Source organism: Canis lupus, chromosome 23 (genome assembly GCF_011100685.1).
Source record: "Canis lupus familiaris isolate Mischka breed German Shepherd chromosome 23, alternate assembly UU_Cfam_GSD_1.0, whole genome shotgun sequence".
Taxonomy (NCBI): domain Eukaryota; kingdom Metazoa; phylum Chordata; class Mammalia; order Carnivora; family Canidae; genus Canis; species Canis lupus.
Window position 1 is genome coordinate 23,843,315 of NC_049244.1, and position 20,500 is coordinate 23,863,814.

A 20,500-nucleotide genomic window follows, 5' to 3' on the forward strand; every position below is an offset into this window, starting at 1 on the left:
CCCTTCGCCAAGCTCTCGGCTGGGGCTGGTGTGCCGGGCCGGGGGGCCGGGAGGGCCGGAGGGGGGGTTGTCACGTGACCCCTGGCTCCTCCAGGGGTCGGAGTCAGCCTGCTTCTTCCTCCCACATCCCCGGCGAGCGCGGCCCCGCCCTTGCCGGCGCCATTGTTGTCTGGGTGGCGGTCTTGGGCTCCCCGCGGCCGCGAGCGGTGCAACTCTTACTGCCTTGCTTTTGGAGAAGCGCGAAAGAGCTCGGCTTTGTTGCTCCCCGCCCTTGTGGGGCGGCGAGGTTCCCTCTGTGGATATTAGCTCACCGTGCCAGTTACCCTACTCTGCAACACCCCAACCCTGGCAATTCGGCTCAGGGGCTTTTTGGGGAAGGCATTTTTAGTACGAGAGCCCCCTTCCCCCCCAACATGCCCTAAGGGGAAGCTTGGGTAGTGCAGGTGTGGTATTTACTCCTGGGAAGAGGATTAGACTCTCTGCGTAACAGAGGAAATCTTAAAACTAATAACTTGCTTTTTATTCACATGTTACCTATTTTTGGTGTGTGTGTGGGGGGGGGGGGAGCGAATCTTAATAGCCCACTTTTACTCAGGGTTTTCCTTTCCGAGTTATTGTTGTAAGTGCTTTACAGGAGCTGTTCCATTTCACTCTTAACACTACCAAGGATTCACTCGAACGAATATCTGAAACTAATTGCCTTCCTATTTTAGAAATACTAACTCCCCCAAGTGGTCCTCAACGCTGTCTATCTAGCACAGTTCCTGGCTGTGGAATTAATGAATGAGGCGTGCCTGTTTTAAAGGTAAAGAATTTGAAGCAAAGATGGGGGAACTTACCCAGAAACACCACTGAGCTGGTAATGAAATTGTATTGAAACCTGCATGCTGGCTCTAGAACCTGAGTTCTTAAGCAGGATTCCAGTAAAAGGCAACTCAAAACATTCGTCACCCTCTACTGCAGAACTACATAACACACCCTTCTTTGGTTAAATTCCATACAATAGTTTCTGGCCAGGCATCTGAAACAAAACAAAAGAATTCATTTTGTAGTTTGGTAGAATGTTAAATTCACTTTTCTTCAGGATAAGGGCTACTTTTTCAGTTTGCAGTTTACCGTGTGTAGCCCTGTTTTGAGACTATAAACATTGATTGTCTAGGATGTGCACTTGGGGCAAAGTAGCCCATGGATTCTCTGTCAACGAAGATGATTTGAACCCCTGAACAGCCAGTCTTGGAGATCAACTCCCCAGTTACTAACCAGAAGAGCACAATGTGTCATACCTAAATGGTATCTGTGGCACTTTATCCCTAAGAGGTTGTTCCAATACAATATGTTAGTCATGTTAATACCTCCTGGACAATCCAAGGAAGAATCAGGAAATAGGATATGGCACATCAGTCTTGGCATGTCAACAGTATGTCCCAAACCAAACCCTATTCCAGTCCAAACCTGCTTCTGCTTCGTTGGCTTCCAGTCACCTGGACTTGACGGCAAAATCATCCTCACTCTTTCCACTTTTCTTCATAAGCCATTGTCCATTCTAATATCAAAAATTCTATAATCCCCAAATCTGTGATCTAATCTCAAAATTTGGGCTATGGTGATATCATATAAACAGAAATTAATGCACACCCCTGCTATCTTTTCAATCATTTTTACATTCAAAAACGTTCAATGATAATCTTACTTGCAAAATAGAGTCCAAAGTTATCTAGTCCCAACCCACATTTCGTTCATCCTATTTCTCCCTTTGCCCAAACTCTTGCTTTACACCCTAATCATAACAGTCTACTCTGTGTTCCCAGAATGTTGCTTGTGTGTTCCCATCTGTTGACATATTTGATCACTTTGTTCTCTCACTTCCAGAACGCTGTTGCTGCCCATCACTGCAGGATTCACTTTGGCCAAGATGTTCTTGATCACATCTGAGGATATAGTTGACCCTTGAACCATGCAGGGGTTAGGGGCACCAACCCTCCATGCAATTGAACATCTGCATATAATGTTTGACTCCCCCAAATCTTAAGTACTAATAGCTTACTGTTGACTAGAAACTTTACCAATAATGTATTTTGTATGTTAAATGTATTACATGTTCTGTTCTTAAATTAACGCCTAACTTTCTCTTAATTTTTTTCCTATTTCTAGGTTATATCATTTGCAAGTTTTTTTCTAAACTCTGCAAATCTCCAAAAAATTTTCCGGTATATTGAAAAAAAATCCACATATAAATGAACTCACAGAGTTCAAACCTACTGGATTTGGTTATCTTTTTCCGGTAGTTTCACAATACTTTGTTTTACTCTCTATAATTGTTCTAATATCTATCTGCCTTATTTTATAGTGCCTAGACTTTTTTTCTCAGGCTTTCATTCCCATTAGGAAATCTAAAATCTCTTGGGGGAGGAGGATACCTGGGTGCCTCAGTCAGTTAAGTATCCAATTCTTGATTTTGGTTCGGGTCATGACCTCAGGATCATGAAATCAGGCCCTGCATTGGACTCCTGACACACTGGGCATGGAGCCTGCTTAAGATTCTCTCTCTCCTTCTTTCTCTGCTCCCCCCGCCCCATAAATAAAATAATAAAATAAATAAAATCTTGTAAGGATTTTAAAGTTCTTAGGGACCAAGACAATAATTTATTCATCATTTCAATTCCTTGTAAAGGATCTTTGCTATAATAGGCACTTAAAAAAATTTGTGAACTTAATTACATTTAGAATGACAAACTTTTGACTTAAGACTTTACAAATAACACATGGATGGTGAAATTTATAAATTATTAGGAATTCCCCATTTCATTGTTCTAGGATATTGCTTCCTCATTTATTTTTTCTACCAATTGAGTCTTTTAATTCACCTCCTTCATGAATACATTCCACAGTATTTTATAGTTTAGTTATAATGGTTGCCTTGAAGAATGCTGCTCTAGTGGCTAGCACCTCTAAGCTTCACTGGCGATTTGGGAGAGACTGATATGCCACAGTAAAGCTTTGCTCTTGGTGCTGACACTCATAATATGGCTGTGCTTTTTTCCCTAACTCTAGGTAACTAAGGAGGACTGATAATTGCATGTATTTTAGTGTCAAATGCAGAATCCTATTGACAGAATTTGTTAAGGCAACTACAAAGTGGACAGGCCTTACATAAAGTTACAGACTTGTACAAAGCCCTTAGTGCTTCCCTTGTTCTCAAATCTCTAAATACCACTCAGAAATCCCTAGCACCTTGCGTCTATCATCCCCAGGACTCTTACCCTATATCTTCTACCTTCTCTTCCAGGAAATAGTTGAAGAGTGAATCAAAGATGGTAATGACTGGTAACGTGTTCTTTTAACTGGGACTATCTGAGACAAACCTAAGGTAATTCTAATGTAAGGATTTGTAGGCATGGTGGCAAGGCAATGAGAAGACAACAGGACCTTGAGCTAGTCATGTTTAAAAAGTTTGTGTCTTTGCAGAGCTTAATACAAGCCTCAGTCCAAAGTTACCTACTTAAGGGACTTCTAAGCCTACCAATTCTAAAGTAGTGCCCCTTCATATCAAAGTATTGCTTTCTCCATTACACTTGTCACTGTGAAACGATCTTATTTATTGGTTTAGTGGATGGTTATCCCCACTAGAGTATAAGTTCCAAGAAATAGGGATTACCTTATATTTCATTATATTCCTAGCACTGACACAAAGTAGGTACTCAATAGTTATTTGTAAAATGAAAGAATTGAATGCTTATACATACAGACATACCTTCATTTACATGCTATCCAGTCACTTAAAATGCTTAGGGGGAGAAGAATATTTATATTAAGTATCTGAGAGTGACAATATACAATTTTTTTCAAATGTGAATAATATGTCCTAAACATTTTTTTTAAAGTTTTTCATAGAGTTTCTAAAAGACTAGAATCCTGTAAATTCTATTCAGATTCTAAGCTAAGTGTTTTGTATCCCCTATATGTGTGGAACATGGCAAGTACTCTCCAAATACACTTTCATTAAAACCTTATAAAAAGAGGGTGCTTGGCCGGCTCAGACTGAAGAGCGTGCAACTCTTGACTTCAGGGTCGTGAGTTCAAGCCCTACACTGGGTGAAGAGAATACTTAAATAAATAAACTTAAAACCTAACAAAGGTGTAACCCCAATTTAAAGAAAATCCTATGCTTAAAATGAGTTTGCCACAATATTTTAAAAAGTCAGTATGTGTTGTGTAACACATTCAAATTTTAATATATTTAAATACTTTTTAAAGGCTAGTTATTAAAATGTAAATATTCTCAAAGACTTTGTTTCTGTTCCACAGGTACCAAATATAATCACGGAATTTAAAGTAGTTCTTTAGGCTAAAAGAACTACATGCAGTATGCATGTACTTGCACAAAGAAGGACCTAAAATTGATGGTCACCACCAGAAAAATGACTACTTATTCCCTGATCGCCAGTACAATTAATAGGCCAACGGCCCCGAGGAAGCCCATGGCTAAATTCATCCCAGGGGAATTGAGTTGCTTGCTAAACCAAAGAGAAGATGGTGAGCATAGTGCCCAAGACCACGTCCTTTAAGTTTCTTGCCCTCCAGATCTAGTAAGGAAGCTGGCAGAAAACACAAGAGAGGGAAGGAAGGAGAGAAAGTAGGAGCGGGAGAGAAAGGAGAGGGAGAGGGAAAGAAACGGAGCGAGCCCCAGTGGGAGAAATGGGCGGGGACCTGCCTGGAGAAACAATTGCGCGCCAAGCCACGCCCCCGTTTCCTAGGTAACCGGGTAAACAGACTTTCATCGGCTTTCCTCGGTGAACTCCGCTAGGTGTAAATTAGTAGGCAGGAAGCTGTGGGCAGGGAGTCCGAGTGGAGATGTGTTCTTTTGTGAGACTGGGGTCCCCTAAAGGGTTGAAGCACCACAAGATATTAGGAACTTCCCTTGAGCCAGTTACAGCTTTTCCTTTAGAGATGAGTGACGTTAAAGGAATGAGGGTGTCAGAGAGGAAATCTCCTCGGAGCATGGAGGTTGGGCTCACCCACGAAGGAAAGGATGACTTAGGAGAGACGGGGGTCCTTATGGGAGCAAGATCTCCCATAAGGGAGTTAGGGTTCAGAGTGGGATTAGGAAAAGAAGATTCCTCATGCAGGGAGAGCCTCCTGGTTGGTAACAAATTTGAAGAAAGGATAACATCACCAGAAACAAAATTTCCATTGGGGATGGAGCTTGAAATGAAATTAAAAAGACAGAATCTTTCTGGAACCCTCCCGGAGAGGAGTAATTTAGGAGTCTATGGGGTCTCAGCCTCCCAGGAAACAAAATCTTCTCCAGGTATGTTGCCAGGAAGAAAGGGTGTAGAGAATGAGTATCTTATGGCAGGATGTTCTGGAAGGATAATACAGCCTCACTTGGGCATGGTATGTGAAAATCCACAGACTCTAAGGAGCAGGAAAGGTTCTGTGGCTGGTTCCTCTGAAGGGTTAAGGGCTTCACTGGAGATGCAGCCTACTTTGGATATGGAACCTAGACAGGAACTGGAAAAAGAGACTTGTGTGGTGGTGAAGCCCAGTGCAGAGATGAAGCCTCCTGTGGATGTGGAGGTGGACACTGGTCTACCCAAACTAGAAGAGCCAGATGAAACAGGGCCCCAAATAGGTTTGGTGATAGAACCTACTGAGAGCCAGTTTGCCCAACAACCTGAGGAGAGAAAGGAGGCTGAAAACACTGAACCAGGAGTGGAGCCTCCAGATCGCATCAGACCGGTATACTCTGGGAAATTTTTTGATCGGATGCCTTGCTGGCCAAGTGTAAGTGGTTTTTTTTTTTTTTTTTTTTTTTTTTCCTAGTACTTTCCCAGGATCTATGTATATCCATGTCTTAATCAAAATGATAAACTGATGAGTTTGGATTCATGGAGTCAAAAGTTTCCCTGAGCTTCTGATATTCCTTGTCCCATTGGATTCTTTCCAGCTTTCACTTTGTCTGATTTCATCTCATTCTTTGCCTCCCTTCCTAGATTTCAGCTTTGTGTTCTATGCACACCAGTGGTTCCTCTTGATTTCTCCTGCCTTTCTCCTTTGACCTTCATTTTATTTCTTAATCTGCATTTTCTCAACCCTCTCACCAAGATACATATTGCATCCTAATTGTCATATAATGAAGAAAAAAAGGAAAAAAAATTCCCCATTCATTATTTATTCTGTGAGTTACTCCTTTCAGCAAAGACTTGTGGTGGTGGTGCTGTTGCCCGTTTTGCTAGATACAATATAAAACAAAAAAATATATATATTATCCATATACTCTAGGTTGAGGCACTCATTCCAATGTTAGAGACAGATAACTAAAAACTGTTATATAGGTGTTCAAATGAATAGAAAACAAATGTGATAATTTCTTAATAGAAATGTACTCTAAGCACAGAACTCAGTGGAAAGATTGGGCAGCTCTGTTTGAAGGAATTGGAAAAGGCTTTGCAGAGGAAGAAATATTTGAGCTAATTTAGAAATATTTGGGCTCATTTGAACTAATATGTCAGATGAAAAAAAAGTTTGGAGTGTTTTTGGCAAAGAAAGGCAGAGAACATAACCAAAATTAAGAAGAAATATAAGCAATTCTTTTTATTCAGCATGGTGTTGATACAAATGAAAAATACACAGAAGAAATCTAAACATCCAAAATATAAGAGTAAAACATATGGAAACAGAAGTAATGATGGATAAAATTTGCCTTTCGGAAAGATAATTCTGATATCAGTAGTAACAATGGATTAGAAGGGGAGATATTTAATGACAGGAAAAAGTTAGAAGGCTTAATCAAAGCAATTATGGATGGAACTTAATGTAGAGTTAGAAAGAGAGGAGAGTACAATTTTGTAAGCTTTTTAGGAGATGATATTGTTAAAAATTGCCATCCAGGGACATCTGGGTGGCTCAGTTGGCTAAGCATCCAACTCTTGTTCTCAGCTCAAGTCTTGATCTCAGGGTTGTGAGTTCAACACCCATGTTGGCTTCCATGCTGGGTGTGGAGCCTACAAAAAAAAAGAAGAAAAAGAAGGAAAGAAGGAAAGAAAGGAAAGAAAGGAAAGAAAGGGAAGGGAAGGGAAGGGAGTTGTTTTTTTTAAAAAAAGGAATTGCCGGGATGCCTGGGTGGCTCAGCAGTTGAGCATCTGCCTTCAGCTCAGGTCATGATCCCCTGGTCCTGGGATCGAGTTCTGCATCAGGCTCCCTGCATGGAGCCTGCTTCACCTTCCGCCTCTCTCTCTCTCTCTCTGTCTCTCATGAATAAATAAATACAATCTTTATTTATTTTTTTTAAAGGGGAGGGCGAGGCAGAGATTCTTTTTTTTAAATTTTTATTTATTTATGATAGTCACAGAGAGAGAGAGAGAGAGAGGCAGAGACACAGGCAGAGGGAGAAGCAGGCTCCATGCACTGGGAGCCCGATGTGGGATTCGATCCCGGGTCTCCAGGATCGCACCCTGGGCCAAAGGCAGGCGCCAAACTGCTGCGCCACCCAGGGATCCCAAATACAATCTTTAAAAAGAAAAAAAGGAATTGCCATCCAGTTGTTCTTCTATGTGGTGAAAGGAAAGCTGATGGATGACTTAGGAGTTTCTAGGTTGATGATGATCTCTTCTAGTTTGATGGCAAATGAATATCTGGTGTTGGCTATCCTGAGTTTGAAATATCTACAAGATATCAGACGAAGAAGCCAGAGAGATGGTTGGTAATGTGAAACAGTTGGAGCCATGGGTAGAATAGAAGTTTAGGCAAGAACCTTGGGAAACACATTTGTGAAATGTCAATTAGGTGAGCTTTTGAAGATAGGGCCTTTACCTTATTTACTGTGTAGCTGGGTGGCATATCACAATGCCTGGCATATAGTGGTCATTTAAATATATGATGAAGGAAGCCTGGATGATTAAATGGGAGAACAGTCAGAGAAGAAAGATGTGAGTCTGAGAGAGTGGTATTGAGGAACATAAAAGAAAAATCCTTGAGATATTCTGAGAATAAAAGAGTCCACACACTGAGATTTGACAATACAATTCTATTGAAAGTGGTCACAGGGATTCTGCAGAATTTTTTTCTGTGTCTGCAGACTTTTTGTTCCCCCTTGGGACTCAGGGTGTTCTTTTGTCTTTGACCCACTTTGCTTTCTGGTTCCCTTATTGGATTTCCCCAGCTACACTCTTTCCCTTGACCACTCCCACTTCTTCTTTCTGGATTGGTTCTGTAGTCTACCGCTCCAGACCTGATCTCACACACAGACAGATACCAGCTTTTAGTTTCCAAGAGAGGCAATATTAAAAACCCGTACTTCTTCCTCCCGTCACATCCTCCTTTCTTATTGTGATAGGACAGGGAGGAGAGTTTCACAGAGAAAGTGACTGGCAGTGTTAAAACACCTGTAATAGGGTAAAGAGGATGCAGATTAATTAGTTTTGGACATTAAGGAAATTAGCAGCATTGTTAGAATGGCATAATGGAAAGAGAATTCAGATTCTAATATGCTGAAGAGTGAATGGGAAATTCAAATTGGAGAAAGTTATTGTGAATTTTGTTTTTCCTTAAGAAGTGCAACAGTGAAGAGAAGGGAGTAAAGGTTCACTTAGGAGTCTATTTATTTATTTAGTGAATCAGTAGAAGAGTTTGAGATAACACAAAGGAGATAGTGGGTGGAACCAGATCCTAGATAAACAGGAGGGAGTGGAATTAGGATATAGGTGAGAGGAGAGATTAGTGTGGACTAGGAATAATGTTTTAAATATTAAAATATCCATTTTTACTATAAAGCAAAATTAATAATATTATAGAAAACTTAGACAACAGGAACAAAAACACGCAGAATCTTATCACCCTAACGCAATGCCTTCCCATACTCTGCTGCATTCAGATGAATGTTTATTAGCAGCTTATATCAACATCACTACACCTGGTGCTTTGAAGTATAAACTCATTTACTGTCATAACCACCCTATGAGACAGCTACTATTATTGAATTCCATATTACAGGGGAGAAACTGAGGCAAATTAGATAATTTGGCCAAGGTCATATAGCTAGGAATTGGTAGCTCCAGGATTTGAAGTCACAACTTCAGACCCAAGAGTGAATTCTTGACTATACTACATTTCTTGTGACACTTTTCTCCAAATGCATTTTTATGTAGTTGTTATACCAAACATACAAATTGTTTTTCTTGATTTTTCACTAATTATGATTTAATACAATTTCAGTGTTATTACAGAAATCTTAAAAGAAGTTTTTATGATAAAAAAACAATATTTTTTTAAGCCAATCTAAGATTTTTTTTAGGTAATTTACCCTCTTTCTTGTTGGACATTAGATTTCTTCCCAGATTTTTCTATAAAAATAGTCTGTGAATATCTTTATGTATGCATCTTTTTATATGTCTTGGAATATTTCCTTAGGATAGAGTTTCAGCAGAAGCCAAAGGATGCATCTTTCTCTAGTTACTGTTGCCAAATCCCTTCCTAAAAGATTGTACCACTAAATTTTAAAAATTAATGATGATTTGTAAGGCATTGTTTTAATTCACATTTATTGGAGATTGACATTCACATTTATTTCTGATATATCAAATTAAGGATTGAAGATTGTTCCATATGTTTGTTTCCATTGTTCTTATTCTTATATCTGTTCATCTTGGTCGACTCCTATTAGGTTTAATTGCTTATCATTATGTAAGTGAACTCAAGGGGTTTGCTGCTTGGGGTGCTTCATATTGAGCAACCCAAGGAAATGTTGAAAGCAAAGAATTTTTAATTGTTACAAGACAAGGAAATATCTCTCAAAGCATCATCTCCCTATTAGGTTAGTATAGGAAACTTTTATTCCGTGTATTGGGGGCGGGGGCAGGGAGCTTGCATATGCACTTTTGGTTTAATTGTACATGCCTAGTGTGTTAACATGTTAGTGCATACATTGTATGTTAAAAAAATGACAGAAGACTCTGCTTATAGGAGGAGAACTTAGTATTATAATGAATCATAGGTATCTACAGGACAATTCAGGGGGGGTTCTTTGCAGGTCCTCAGCTCCAATTCAACTCAAACGGACTCAAGTAAGGGGTTACCAGGCAAAACACACCTAGCAAGGTGGTATCAGGTGAAACACCTAGCTGGGCATCTCCTTGGCTGGAACTATTGGTTCTGCAAAACAAAACACATTTCTTCCCTCCTTTTGTTTCTTCCCCTTCTCCCTTCTGCTCATAGTTTCCAGGCCTCTTATTTGGGTAACTTTCCATTGTATCCTAGCTAACAATTATTTGTATTTTCTAGGTAGGCAACCATATTGATACTTTGTCTTTCCTTCTTCAGCTTATATATCTCCTATCTCTATTTCCCATCTCATTATATTGCTTATGATCAATAATACAATGTTGAAAGTAAAGTCTCTTTTCAAATTTTAATGCGAATGATTCTTATGTTTCACTATCAAGTATTTTTGCCGGAGATTTCTGATATATCAAATTAAGGTTGCCAGTCTTCATTCTCAGTTTGCTAAAAATGTTTAAAAATTAGGAATAGGGATGCCTGGGTGGCTCAGCAATTAAGCGTCTGTCTTCAGCTCAGGGCATGATCCTGAAGTCCCAGGATCGAGTCCCACATGGGTCTCCCTGCATGGAGCCTGCTTCTCCCCTGCCTATGTCTCTGCCTCTGTGTGTGTGTATGTCTCTCATGAATAAATAAATAAAATCTTTTAAAAAATTAGGAATAGAGTTTGAAACTTAAAAGGCTTTCCCTCACATTTGCTGAAATACATATTTTCCAAATTAGAATTGTTAATTTTCAAAAATCATATTTTTGAGCTAAGCCCTACATGGTTTTGATATACTATTATTATGACATATTCTGGGATTTGATTTGCTAGTATTTTACTAGCATTTTTGCATCTATGATCCCATGTAAGATTGAACAGTAGTTTTCCTTCTTGTGCCATATTTCTTTTAGTTTGGTATGAGAGTAATGCTGATATAAAAGGAATTGGGAAGCCTTCCCTGTTTCCAATTGTCTTTATGCTTATAACTGTTTTTCTGTTATGTATGTTACCTATTTTTTGGTAGGCTTGGTAGAATTCACACAGCTGAAAGGGGAAGGATGGGTGATCCCTCAACATCCTCACCAAGGTATATTCGATGCTCCTGAGTCCATACAGTCTCACGAAAAGGAAGGAAGGGGAATTCCTGGGTGGCTCAGCAGTTTAGCTCCTGCATTTGGTCCAGGGTGTGATCCTGGAGTCCGGGGATCAAGTCCCACTTCGGGTTCCCTGCATGGAGCCTGCTTCTTCCTCTGCCTGTGTCTCTGCCTCTCTCTCTCTCTCCTCTGTGTCTTTCATGAATAAATAAAATCTTTTAAAAAGGAAAGAAAAGGAAGGAAGTGCATTTAGGGGAGTTCAAAACCCAGTTTCAAGCACATGACTATGAGGAGTGTTCAGTTGGAAATTCCTATTGTGAAGAGCCCGCTAAAATCAACCCTTGAAGACAATTGCTTTGCATTATGGTGTAGTTAGGGAATTGGGGAGCTTATCTCAATCAGAGGCCTTTCTGGTGTTGAGGGAAGGAGAGCAGATATATCTCAATGTAAGGGCACTTATCCTTTTGTTGCTTGAAGTTGCTGTCCAAAGTTGGTGTTGAGCTGTATGTGAGGGTCTGCTCTGATGGATTTATGAGGCACCCTTAAGCCTTCTAGTCCTTCAAGTAAAACAGTTATTGATGTATAGCATAAGGACCTGTATTCAGGAAAAGTTTCCAAGAAATAGTGGCTGGCGAGAGATTTTTAGACTGTCCTTCAAGAATTACAAAGATTCTGGTAAAAAAGAGGTCCTCTCCGTGTAACCCACAAGAGGGCTTTTGGCTCTTAAAACTCTGGTAGAGATCAAAATCTCCATAGTGGTTATTTCTCCAAGACATCCTGAGACTGTCCCTTAATCACCACTAGTACACCAACTATGGCAGAAACATTGAGTTCTTAGACAAGCCAACTAAATCTTACAAAGTGCATTAGTAAATAATATTGAGCCCTGAGGCACAAAGGGGAAGGAAGAAGAGGTCCAAATAAAGGTTAAAAAAATTATAGAGTCTACAATGACTAGATTGTATATTAGGCATCAGGCTACAAAATGCCTACTTTTAAAGAACTTAGAGTCTATAGACCTGAGACCAATAGACAACTGTTTTTATAATACAATAAATGTCATGTAATGAGGGTGCCTTATTTTTTTCCCCAATCACTAAGAGTACCTCATAGCTTTTTGGGGAAAAGATTCATTTTGTCAGAATTTGCAAAGAACCAATGTCTGCAGAATTCTGAGAAGTGGGTGATTTAATTTGCATATTGAGTTCAGGGCTTTCTGAACAGAAAGCAATTGATGTTATCACTCCTAACTTTTTTTCCAAGATGTCCAGAAATAAGGATATCTATGGGCAAAACAGGATGTTCTTGACCAAGGCCCAATGAGAGAGATGGGACCATTATGCTACCCCATACTGAGTTTGGAGAGAGGAAGGTGGTGTGATGATTATGGGTCAGTGGGTCTTTGGTAGTTAAAAGTGTCTTGTTACCAACCTTTCTGAGTTGACTTGAATCTTGAGAACCAATTACATGAGATGGTCACTGAAAGCTGTGATAGTGGGGACTGGCTGAGGAGGTGGCCAAATGGGGCCAGACTGATGTGATTAGAAGCTGAGAAAGGGGGTGGCTGAGTGAGGAGGTGGTCAGTGCTGTTGGGAATTTGGTTACATCCAGAGGGCTTGAGAAGGTAAGTGAATATATTGAGGACAATAGGAGCCAGGTTTCTCATTGATAGAGATAAAAGTTACCAATATGAAAAAGGGAAGGAGAATGATAGAAGGAATCCTGTTGTACTGGATTGTAATTGGAGGTAATTGTTGGAAACTCATGAGATACCGTGTCCAAACCCATATCTACATATTTAATAAAATGGAATATTATAAAATTGATATAGATACTAGTATGTGGGGGAGTGTATACATACATACATTTCTAACCGTATCCTCTAAGAGAACCTAGCAGCAATGTTTAGTAGCAGTGAGCACACCAAAAACGAGATCTTGATTTTTGAGTATTAATCTGTATTAAAAGAAATCAGGATTCTGGAAGAATGGCTGACTCTAGGGTTGGTACACTATAATATGAACTTGGAATACCTTTAAGGGCCAAAAAGTAAGAAAATTCTCAAAGAATAATGCAGATATATCAAAGGGGCACAGAAATAAGCTTGACAAAACTCTTAGTGAACCAAACTGTTATATTTGGGACACTGAATAAAATTGCCATTGAGTAAAATAGACATCCATGAGCCTAGACTGATGTAAGTACATGAATGATTGAATAAATAGAAAGAAAGGAAAGCTTCCTTGTAGTCTATTGCCAATTAATAAATGTAGATGGAATGATGGAATTGGAAAGTCACCATTTGGCAGTCATCAGAGTAATGATGATTTAGGCATGAATCACCAATGGATATTAAACAGTAGGTGAAAGTTTGGTGAGGAACTGGATATTTACATAGAATAATTATTAATTACAAAGGAAAAATAACTTTACAGAAGAGAAACCTAGCAGATAATACCTTCATTTAATGACTAAATCTAACACTATCAGTAATAGGACAGATTAACAATGTGTCCTCCCTGACAGAACACAGCACTGTTTCTGTGATACCCCTAACAAAAATGTATGACTTTAATCATAAGAAAACAGTAATCAAACCTAAACTGAGGGACATTTTATAAAATAACTGGCATGTCCTCAGAAAATGGCAGGGTCATGAAAGACCAGGAAGTATCAGGAACTGTTCCTAACTGACAGGACCAAAGAGACAGAACAACTAAATGCTCTGCATGAGTGGTGGTTCTGGAGGTGCCTGGTTCATATGTCCCTTCAAGAGTACCTGCTGTGGGGAGCATAGCGAACTGACTGCCTCTTCCTGCTGCCCCCATGAAGCTGTTGCAGCATCCATGCTCCCAGTGATTGAACATGGCAGGGTTCCTAGGATTGGACTCTTTTTACCCAGTGGGATTTCTTTAATGGGAAACTAAGTCTCAGAGACCACTCATTCGCCTGGCCAAAATTTTCTCAGCACTTTAAGTTAGTCTGAAACTCAACTTTTCTTTCTTTCTTTCTTTCTTTCTTTCTTTCTTTCTTTCTTTCTTTCTTTCTTTCTTTCTTTTTTTCTTGTTCTTTCTTTCTGTGAGTCTTTGTAGTTCTTTCTTTCGTTCTTCTTTTCTTTTTATCTTTTTCTTTCTTTCTTTCTCTTTCTTGCTTTCTTTTCTTTCTTTATTTCTTCTTCTTCTTTCTCTCTCTCTCTCTCTTTCTTTCTTTCTCTTTCTTTCTTCTTTCTCTTTCTTTCTTTTTCTTTCTTTCTAATTTTATTTATTTGAGAGAGAGAGTGCACGCATACGAGGGTGTGAGCTGGAGGAGTGGCAGAGGCAGAGAGAGAATCCCAAGCTGACTCTGCTGAGCCAGACTTGGGACTTAATCCTATGACCCAGAGACCATGACCTGAGCTAAAATCAAGAGTCCTTTGCTCAACCATCTGAGCCACCCACGCACCCTTCAAGCTCTTCCTTCTTAATATTTCCTTCTCTCTCTCTTTTTAGAAGTGTTATGGCTTGAAAGTTCTCCCTACTCACTATTCTCCATCTCACCCTGAGCTGTCCCACTCCCCCCACTTATTTTTCTCAGGTGTTTTCCCTAATAAATCTCTTATGTGTCTAAGCATGTTATCTGCTGTTCAGAGGGACCAATGACACTGTGATTTTGGGTTTGTTCCTTTTGTTATAAAGGACAATATTGCGGCAATTGGTGATATTTGAATTTTGTACTTAGATGCTAATATCAAAGCTGAATTTCTGATTTTTGATGCCTATAATAGTTTTTTTTAAGATAATAGACCATAAGGAAAAGTAAAATAGAGAAGAGAGAACAGTTAAGAAATTTCAATAAACTTTAGAAAACAGGAAATGGAGATATAGCAACTGACTTTGCAACACAGGAGAAAAGGAAATTGAGGGAAATCAGGTGGTTTTTTCCATCAGATATGATCTGGTTTTCCTGGAATAATCCCTGAAAAGCTCAACCCTTGGAAAAAAGGGTAGTAAAACTTGGATCTGAAAATCAAAAGATCAGTTGTAAGTTCATATTCAGCACAGTTGGATTCTAGTTCCACTTCTCTATCCTATGCTACCCTGACTCCCTACCTCTCTGCACTAGCTCCTACTCCTTTCCACCAAATCTGTGGATTTATTTTTCCCAAAGCAGTTTTTATAGTCAATAAAAGGCCAACATAAGGCAGGGACGTAGGTCCATGCTGAAAACGAGACATACATAAGTAAAATGTACTTTCTGTAATGTAATTTGCCTAGTTTCCTCTCCCAGTGGCCCTCTGAAGGGCCAGCAGTGAGGGTGAAAGCCAGCCCTCTCTCCTGTAGGCCGTGCATAGAGATGCAGTGGAGGATCATGAGTAAGAGCAGAGATTTGAAAAGCAGCCTACCTGGGGTCAGGGCTCTGCCAGTTTATTAAGCAGTGTAATTCTGCCACTCAACCTCTCTGCCTCATTTTGCTCATAATAGAGGTGGTGTTAAAAGCACCTACTTTGTGGAAGTCATTGAGTACTAAATAAATTAATACATATAAAACACTTAGAACAGTGTCCAGCACATTGCTAAGTGCTTTATAATTGTCAACTCTTATTTCCATGATTACTATTCTCTGGAAATTCTGAATAGTCTAGAGGAAAGAAAATGATACTGGGAATCCCACCAAAATAAAAACTGCCTCATCATCTGATCACTTCATAGGAAAAAATAAAGGTTTCTTTTTGGAAAACCAAGTCAACGAGTCCTGCAAACACACAGAGCTACTAATCATCTTTTTAGTGCCTTTTTAACATAATGATCAGACTCCAGCTTGAAAGTGAAGGCCATGGGACACCTGGGTGGCTCAGTGGTTGGGTGTCTGCCTTCTGCTCAGAGCCTGATCCTGGAGTTCCAGGATTGAGTTCCACATTGGGCTCCCTGCTTCTCCCTCTGCCTTTGTCTCTGCCTCTCTCTCTCTCTCTCTCTCTGTGTCTCTCATGAATAAATAAAGAAAATCTTAAAAAAAAAAAAGTGAAAGCCAAAACAAATTAAAAAGAAACATACAAACACAGAGGGAACAGGAAAATGTAAATAAAAAATGATTGCCTGAGAGATAAAAGATGTTTAATCCATAAAACAAGTTTGCAACTTCTAAAAGAACAGAAAATAACTTCTGAGAATGAAATCAGTCTAAATAAAAATTCAACGAAATCAGGAAGTCTTCATCAAATAGATTTCCCAGACATTAAAACAAAGATTAAAATATTCAGATTCACTTGACTAATGGTGCAGAAAGAGAGGATAAAGTGGAGAAAATTATCAAAGACATACAGCAAACCTTTGAATTTAGGGTACAAGTCAAGATTGCAAGGAGTTAATTCCAAATGAAGGAAAAAAGACCCATATCATGGATCATTGTTGCAAAATTTCTGAAAACTAGGGATATAGAGATGATTCTAAATACTTCCATAGGGGAAAAAAGCCACATACGATGGAACAAAAAACAGAGCTGCATTAGAATTCTAAACAGCAACACCACTTTTAAAGTAATCTCTTCACTCACCATGGGACTTGAACTCACAACCCCAAGACCATGAGTTACATACTCTACTAAACCAACAAGGTGCCCAAGACCACCTCTTAGACATTGGCATAATGCCTTCAAAATTGAGAGAAAATTATTTGCTACCTTGTATTTTATACCTAGCCAGACTATTAACCAAAAAATGAATCTGTTAAAAAAAGAAAAAATCAACTGAGTAAACTTGAAGATCTAAATGAGATTTTTTTTTCAATAATCCATGAATCAGGCAGCATTCCCTTTAGTGAGTGGAAAAGAGCTTTGAGGAGCTGTACAAAATGGAAGGCTTTTATAAGCAGAAGGGGGTGGGGACAATGAAGTCATTATTAAAAAGAAAGGATTATTTCAGACAAGGCCACCTTTCTTTGGGAAAGGATGCAGTCTATTGAGCAGACGACTCACTAGTGTTGATCAGGAAATTCCAGACTGATTGATTTAAAATTCCACTCCTGGGAAAGGCTGAGACTACAATTAGGTTATGGATCAAGTCTTAGTCCATTAACATGGGGCTTAGCACAAGTGGTTCCATTTTGAGCCTGTTTTTGTTGTTGTTTTTTAAGAGATGCAAGGTATCAAAAGTTGACTTTTTATGTCTTCTTTCTTAGGAAATGACTAAAGAATTTACTTGGTGAAATGGGAGTATAAATCCAAAAGGTGGCATAGATGGGATTTATGGAATGGGTAATCTAAGTCTGAAGAATGGCAAAGGAAAAATATCCAGGACAAGAGCTCTGCACCAGACCTAAGGGCAACCAGATGAGATATGTCTTCTTTCTTAGGAAATGACTAAAGAATTTACTTGGTGAAATAGGAGTATAAATCCAAAAGGTGGCATAGATGGGATTTATGGAATGGGTAATCTAAGTCTGAAGAATGGCAAAGGAAAAATATCCAGGACAAGAACTCTGCACCAGACCTAAGAGCAACCAGATGAGATTAAAGCAGGAGGAAGGGATCCCTGGGTGGCGCAGCGGTTTGGCTCCTGCCTTTGGCCCAGGGCGCAATCCTGGAGACCCGGGATTGAATCCCACATCGGGCTCCCGGTGCATGGAGCCTGCTTCTCCCTCTGCCTCTCTCTCTCTCTCTCTCTCTCTCTGTTTTAATTTATCATAAATTTAAAAAAATGAATAAATAAAGCAGGAGGAAGAAGAGTTATAGGAGAGAGTTTATTTAAAAAAAAAACAAAAAACGACAAAACAACAACAAAGAAAACAAAAACATCCTAGAAATTTGACAGATCAGTTGGAGCACTTGGAAGGATTTAGAAATAGGCACATTAAAAAACAAACAACAAAAAATCATTGCAATGGCAATGATTAGGAAAAAATAATATAACATGATATATATAATATAATACCTACTTGGTTCAACAGTGAACAATTATGATAATATACACACCATTGGCTTTTCAAAAAGTATGATGTAACCATATTGAGAGGATGAGAGAGGGGAAGTCATGATGGTGTAAGAAAGCTACAACCTTCTCTACCATGAAAGGGTACCAGTATTGTCTAAAACTAATCAATATATAACAGTATAAGGGTTAAGAATGTGAAGATAAATATCAGAAGAAATGACTTAAACTTTAGAAGACAGGTGGCTCCAGAAAATAGGACTGGGTACAAATGGGGCAGAGAAATGCTGTTTTTTTCTTACGACAATTTGATTTTTGAACAAAGAACGTGTATTACTTAGACAAAAGTTAATTTTGTAAAAAAAAAAAAAAAAAAGAAAATAACAGGTGTTCATTCTTCTAACACTTTTGAACCAGATAAAATGGCGTCCTTGCTGCATCTGTATCATGTATAAATGTTGAACTTAGGGGTACATGGCTTGTTCTTCTGGGTGATAGGTGCTAAAATAATACTATGTGAAGGTGAGTGGTAAATCAGGTAGGGGGAGTCTTTGCTGCAGAAACCACAAAGATGTAGATAAATATATCTTGCAAAATAGATTATTTTCATTTTTCTTTCCAGGTTTGAGACTTTGTCTTCTTTTCCACTTTCCTCAGAAAAATCTACTAGGAATTCTTAAAGTGTTTATTCCAGGCTGGCCTTAGTCATGTTGTGGGGAACTAATGTAAGTTTGAACCCAAGAATTAAGAGGGCAGCACCTGTTTTAAAACCAATCTGTGGTTGAGAGATAATTGGAAAGAAATCTTTAAGAGAAAGAGGACAAGATATATGTTATAAAAGATAACCCATTGTCTTACCTATATGGAGACTTTTCTTTGATTGCCAACCTTGGAAAACATGACTTTTTTTTTTTTTTTTTTTTTTTTACTTTTATTTTGATAAATGAGGTTAGTAGTAGGAACACAGAAATGAAACTCGAGCTGGTTTCCTATATGGGTTTTCATGCAAGATTAGTTCAGTGTCAAAAATAAATAAAACCTCCAAGATCAGATTAATGGGAAATCACTCACTTCCCTTTGAGATTTAAAATGTACATTAGTATATTCAAGATCTATCTACATTTACCAAGTTTTTGTCAGCAGAATTTATTTTATTATTATTATTTTTAAAGGTTTTATTCTTTATTTGAGAGACAGGAAGAGAGACCTAGAGAGAGCACGGGCTGGGGGAGAGACAGAGGGAGAGGCAGACTCCCTGCTCAGCAGGGAGCCTAATGTGGGGCTCAGTCCCAGGACCCGGGATCATGACCCAAGTCAAACGCAGTTGCTTAACCAACTGAGCCGCCCAGGTGCCCCACCAGCAGAATTAAAAAAAAAATGCATTAACTATAAGTGTTCGTGGGACTAAAGTTTGGGATATACTGCTAAGTTCTACCCATCCCTGGTGGTGCAAGATGGGGTCCCTGCTAGGAGTTTATAGTACTAGAGAGTGTGTTTTATGGCTTGTTGAGGGCTACGGTTACACTTAATGTTTGTTTACATTTCTTGGGGTAGATCATCATACTCTGCTGAGGCAACAGAAAGTCTTCAGGAAGATCATTGTTTTCCTTTTCAGGTTAGGGAGGTCATTAGGATCACCCTAGGCTACCTTTTAGAGGAGTTCAGGAAGTAGAACTCAAAGTGGCCATTAAAGCTGCTCCTCAATTCTGTCTTGGGTCTGGATAGACTTGATTATCATTCTTAGTTTCTAGTGCTCTTGCTGATGTTTTTATTCTAGTTGATGTTGTTTATAGACTTTTTGGTAACCTTTTATTGCTTTCTTTTGCTTTATAAAGCAAGACTTAGTTATAAAATATTGAGAATAGTACAAAGAAGAAAATAAGTCACTTGTAATCTCACCTTCTCAAATAGAATCACAACTGGCAACTTTTTGTCTATATGTTTGTATAGAGATAGGATTCTGTCTATTTGTATGATGCAAATTTACATCTTTATTATAATTCACATTATGTCATGAACATTTTTATATTATTCAAAATTATTTATATATATCATTTTATTTTTAAAAAGATTTTATTTATTTATTCATGAGAGACACAGAGAGAGGCAGAGACACAGGCAGAGGGAGAAGCAGGCTCCCTCTGGGAAGCCTGATGCTGGACTTGATCCTGGAACCCCAGGATCATGCCCTGGGCCAAACAAAGGCAGGCGCCAAACAGCTGAGCCACCCAGGGATCCCCTGAGCCACCCAGAGATCCCCAATTTTTTATTTTTTTATTTAGCTGTCTCTCAGAGATTTTAAAAATTTCTTTAAAAAAAAAAAAGATTTTATTTTTTTATTTGTCAGAGAGAGCGAAAGAACACAAGGAGTGGCAAGGTACATGGTGAGACAAGCAGATTCCCTGCTGAACAATGAGCCCAATGCAGGGCTTGATCCCAGGATCCTGGGATCATGACCTGAGCTGA

General features: G+C 38.9%; 1 protein-coding gene and 1 long non-coding RNA gene across 5 annotated transcripts in view; both read left to right on the forward strand.

Moving 5' to 3' along the window:
- Positions 1–48: 48 nt before the first annotated feature.
- On the forward strand, positions 49–2,133 carry LOC119865373. The gene is made up of 3 exons (XR_005376971.1): positions 49–387; positions 714–805; positions 1,870–2,133. It is a non-coding gene; the product is annotated as an uncharacterized LOC119865373 (long non-coding RNA).
- A 2,491-nt stretch (positions 2,134–4,624) lies between these two features.
- The window catches only part of EFHB (EF-hand domain family member B), a 47,584-nt gene continuing 31,708 nt past the window's right edge, over positions 4,625–20,500 (forward strand). Inside the window, exon 1 of one of the 4 annotated variants that reach the window (XM_038570734.1) lies at positions 4,625–5,784. In XM_038570734.1, the coding sequence (XP_038426662.1) occupies positions 4,852–5,784 (933 nt within the window). In that variant the 5' untranslated portion in view covers positions 4,625–4,851. The remainder of the gene's footprint in view (positions 5,785–20,500) is intronic. The other 3 variants (XM_038570733.1, XM_038570732.1, XM_038570731.1) reach the window with 3 other exon arrangements.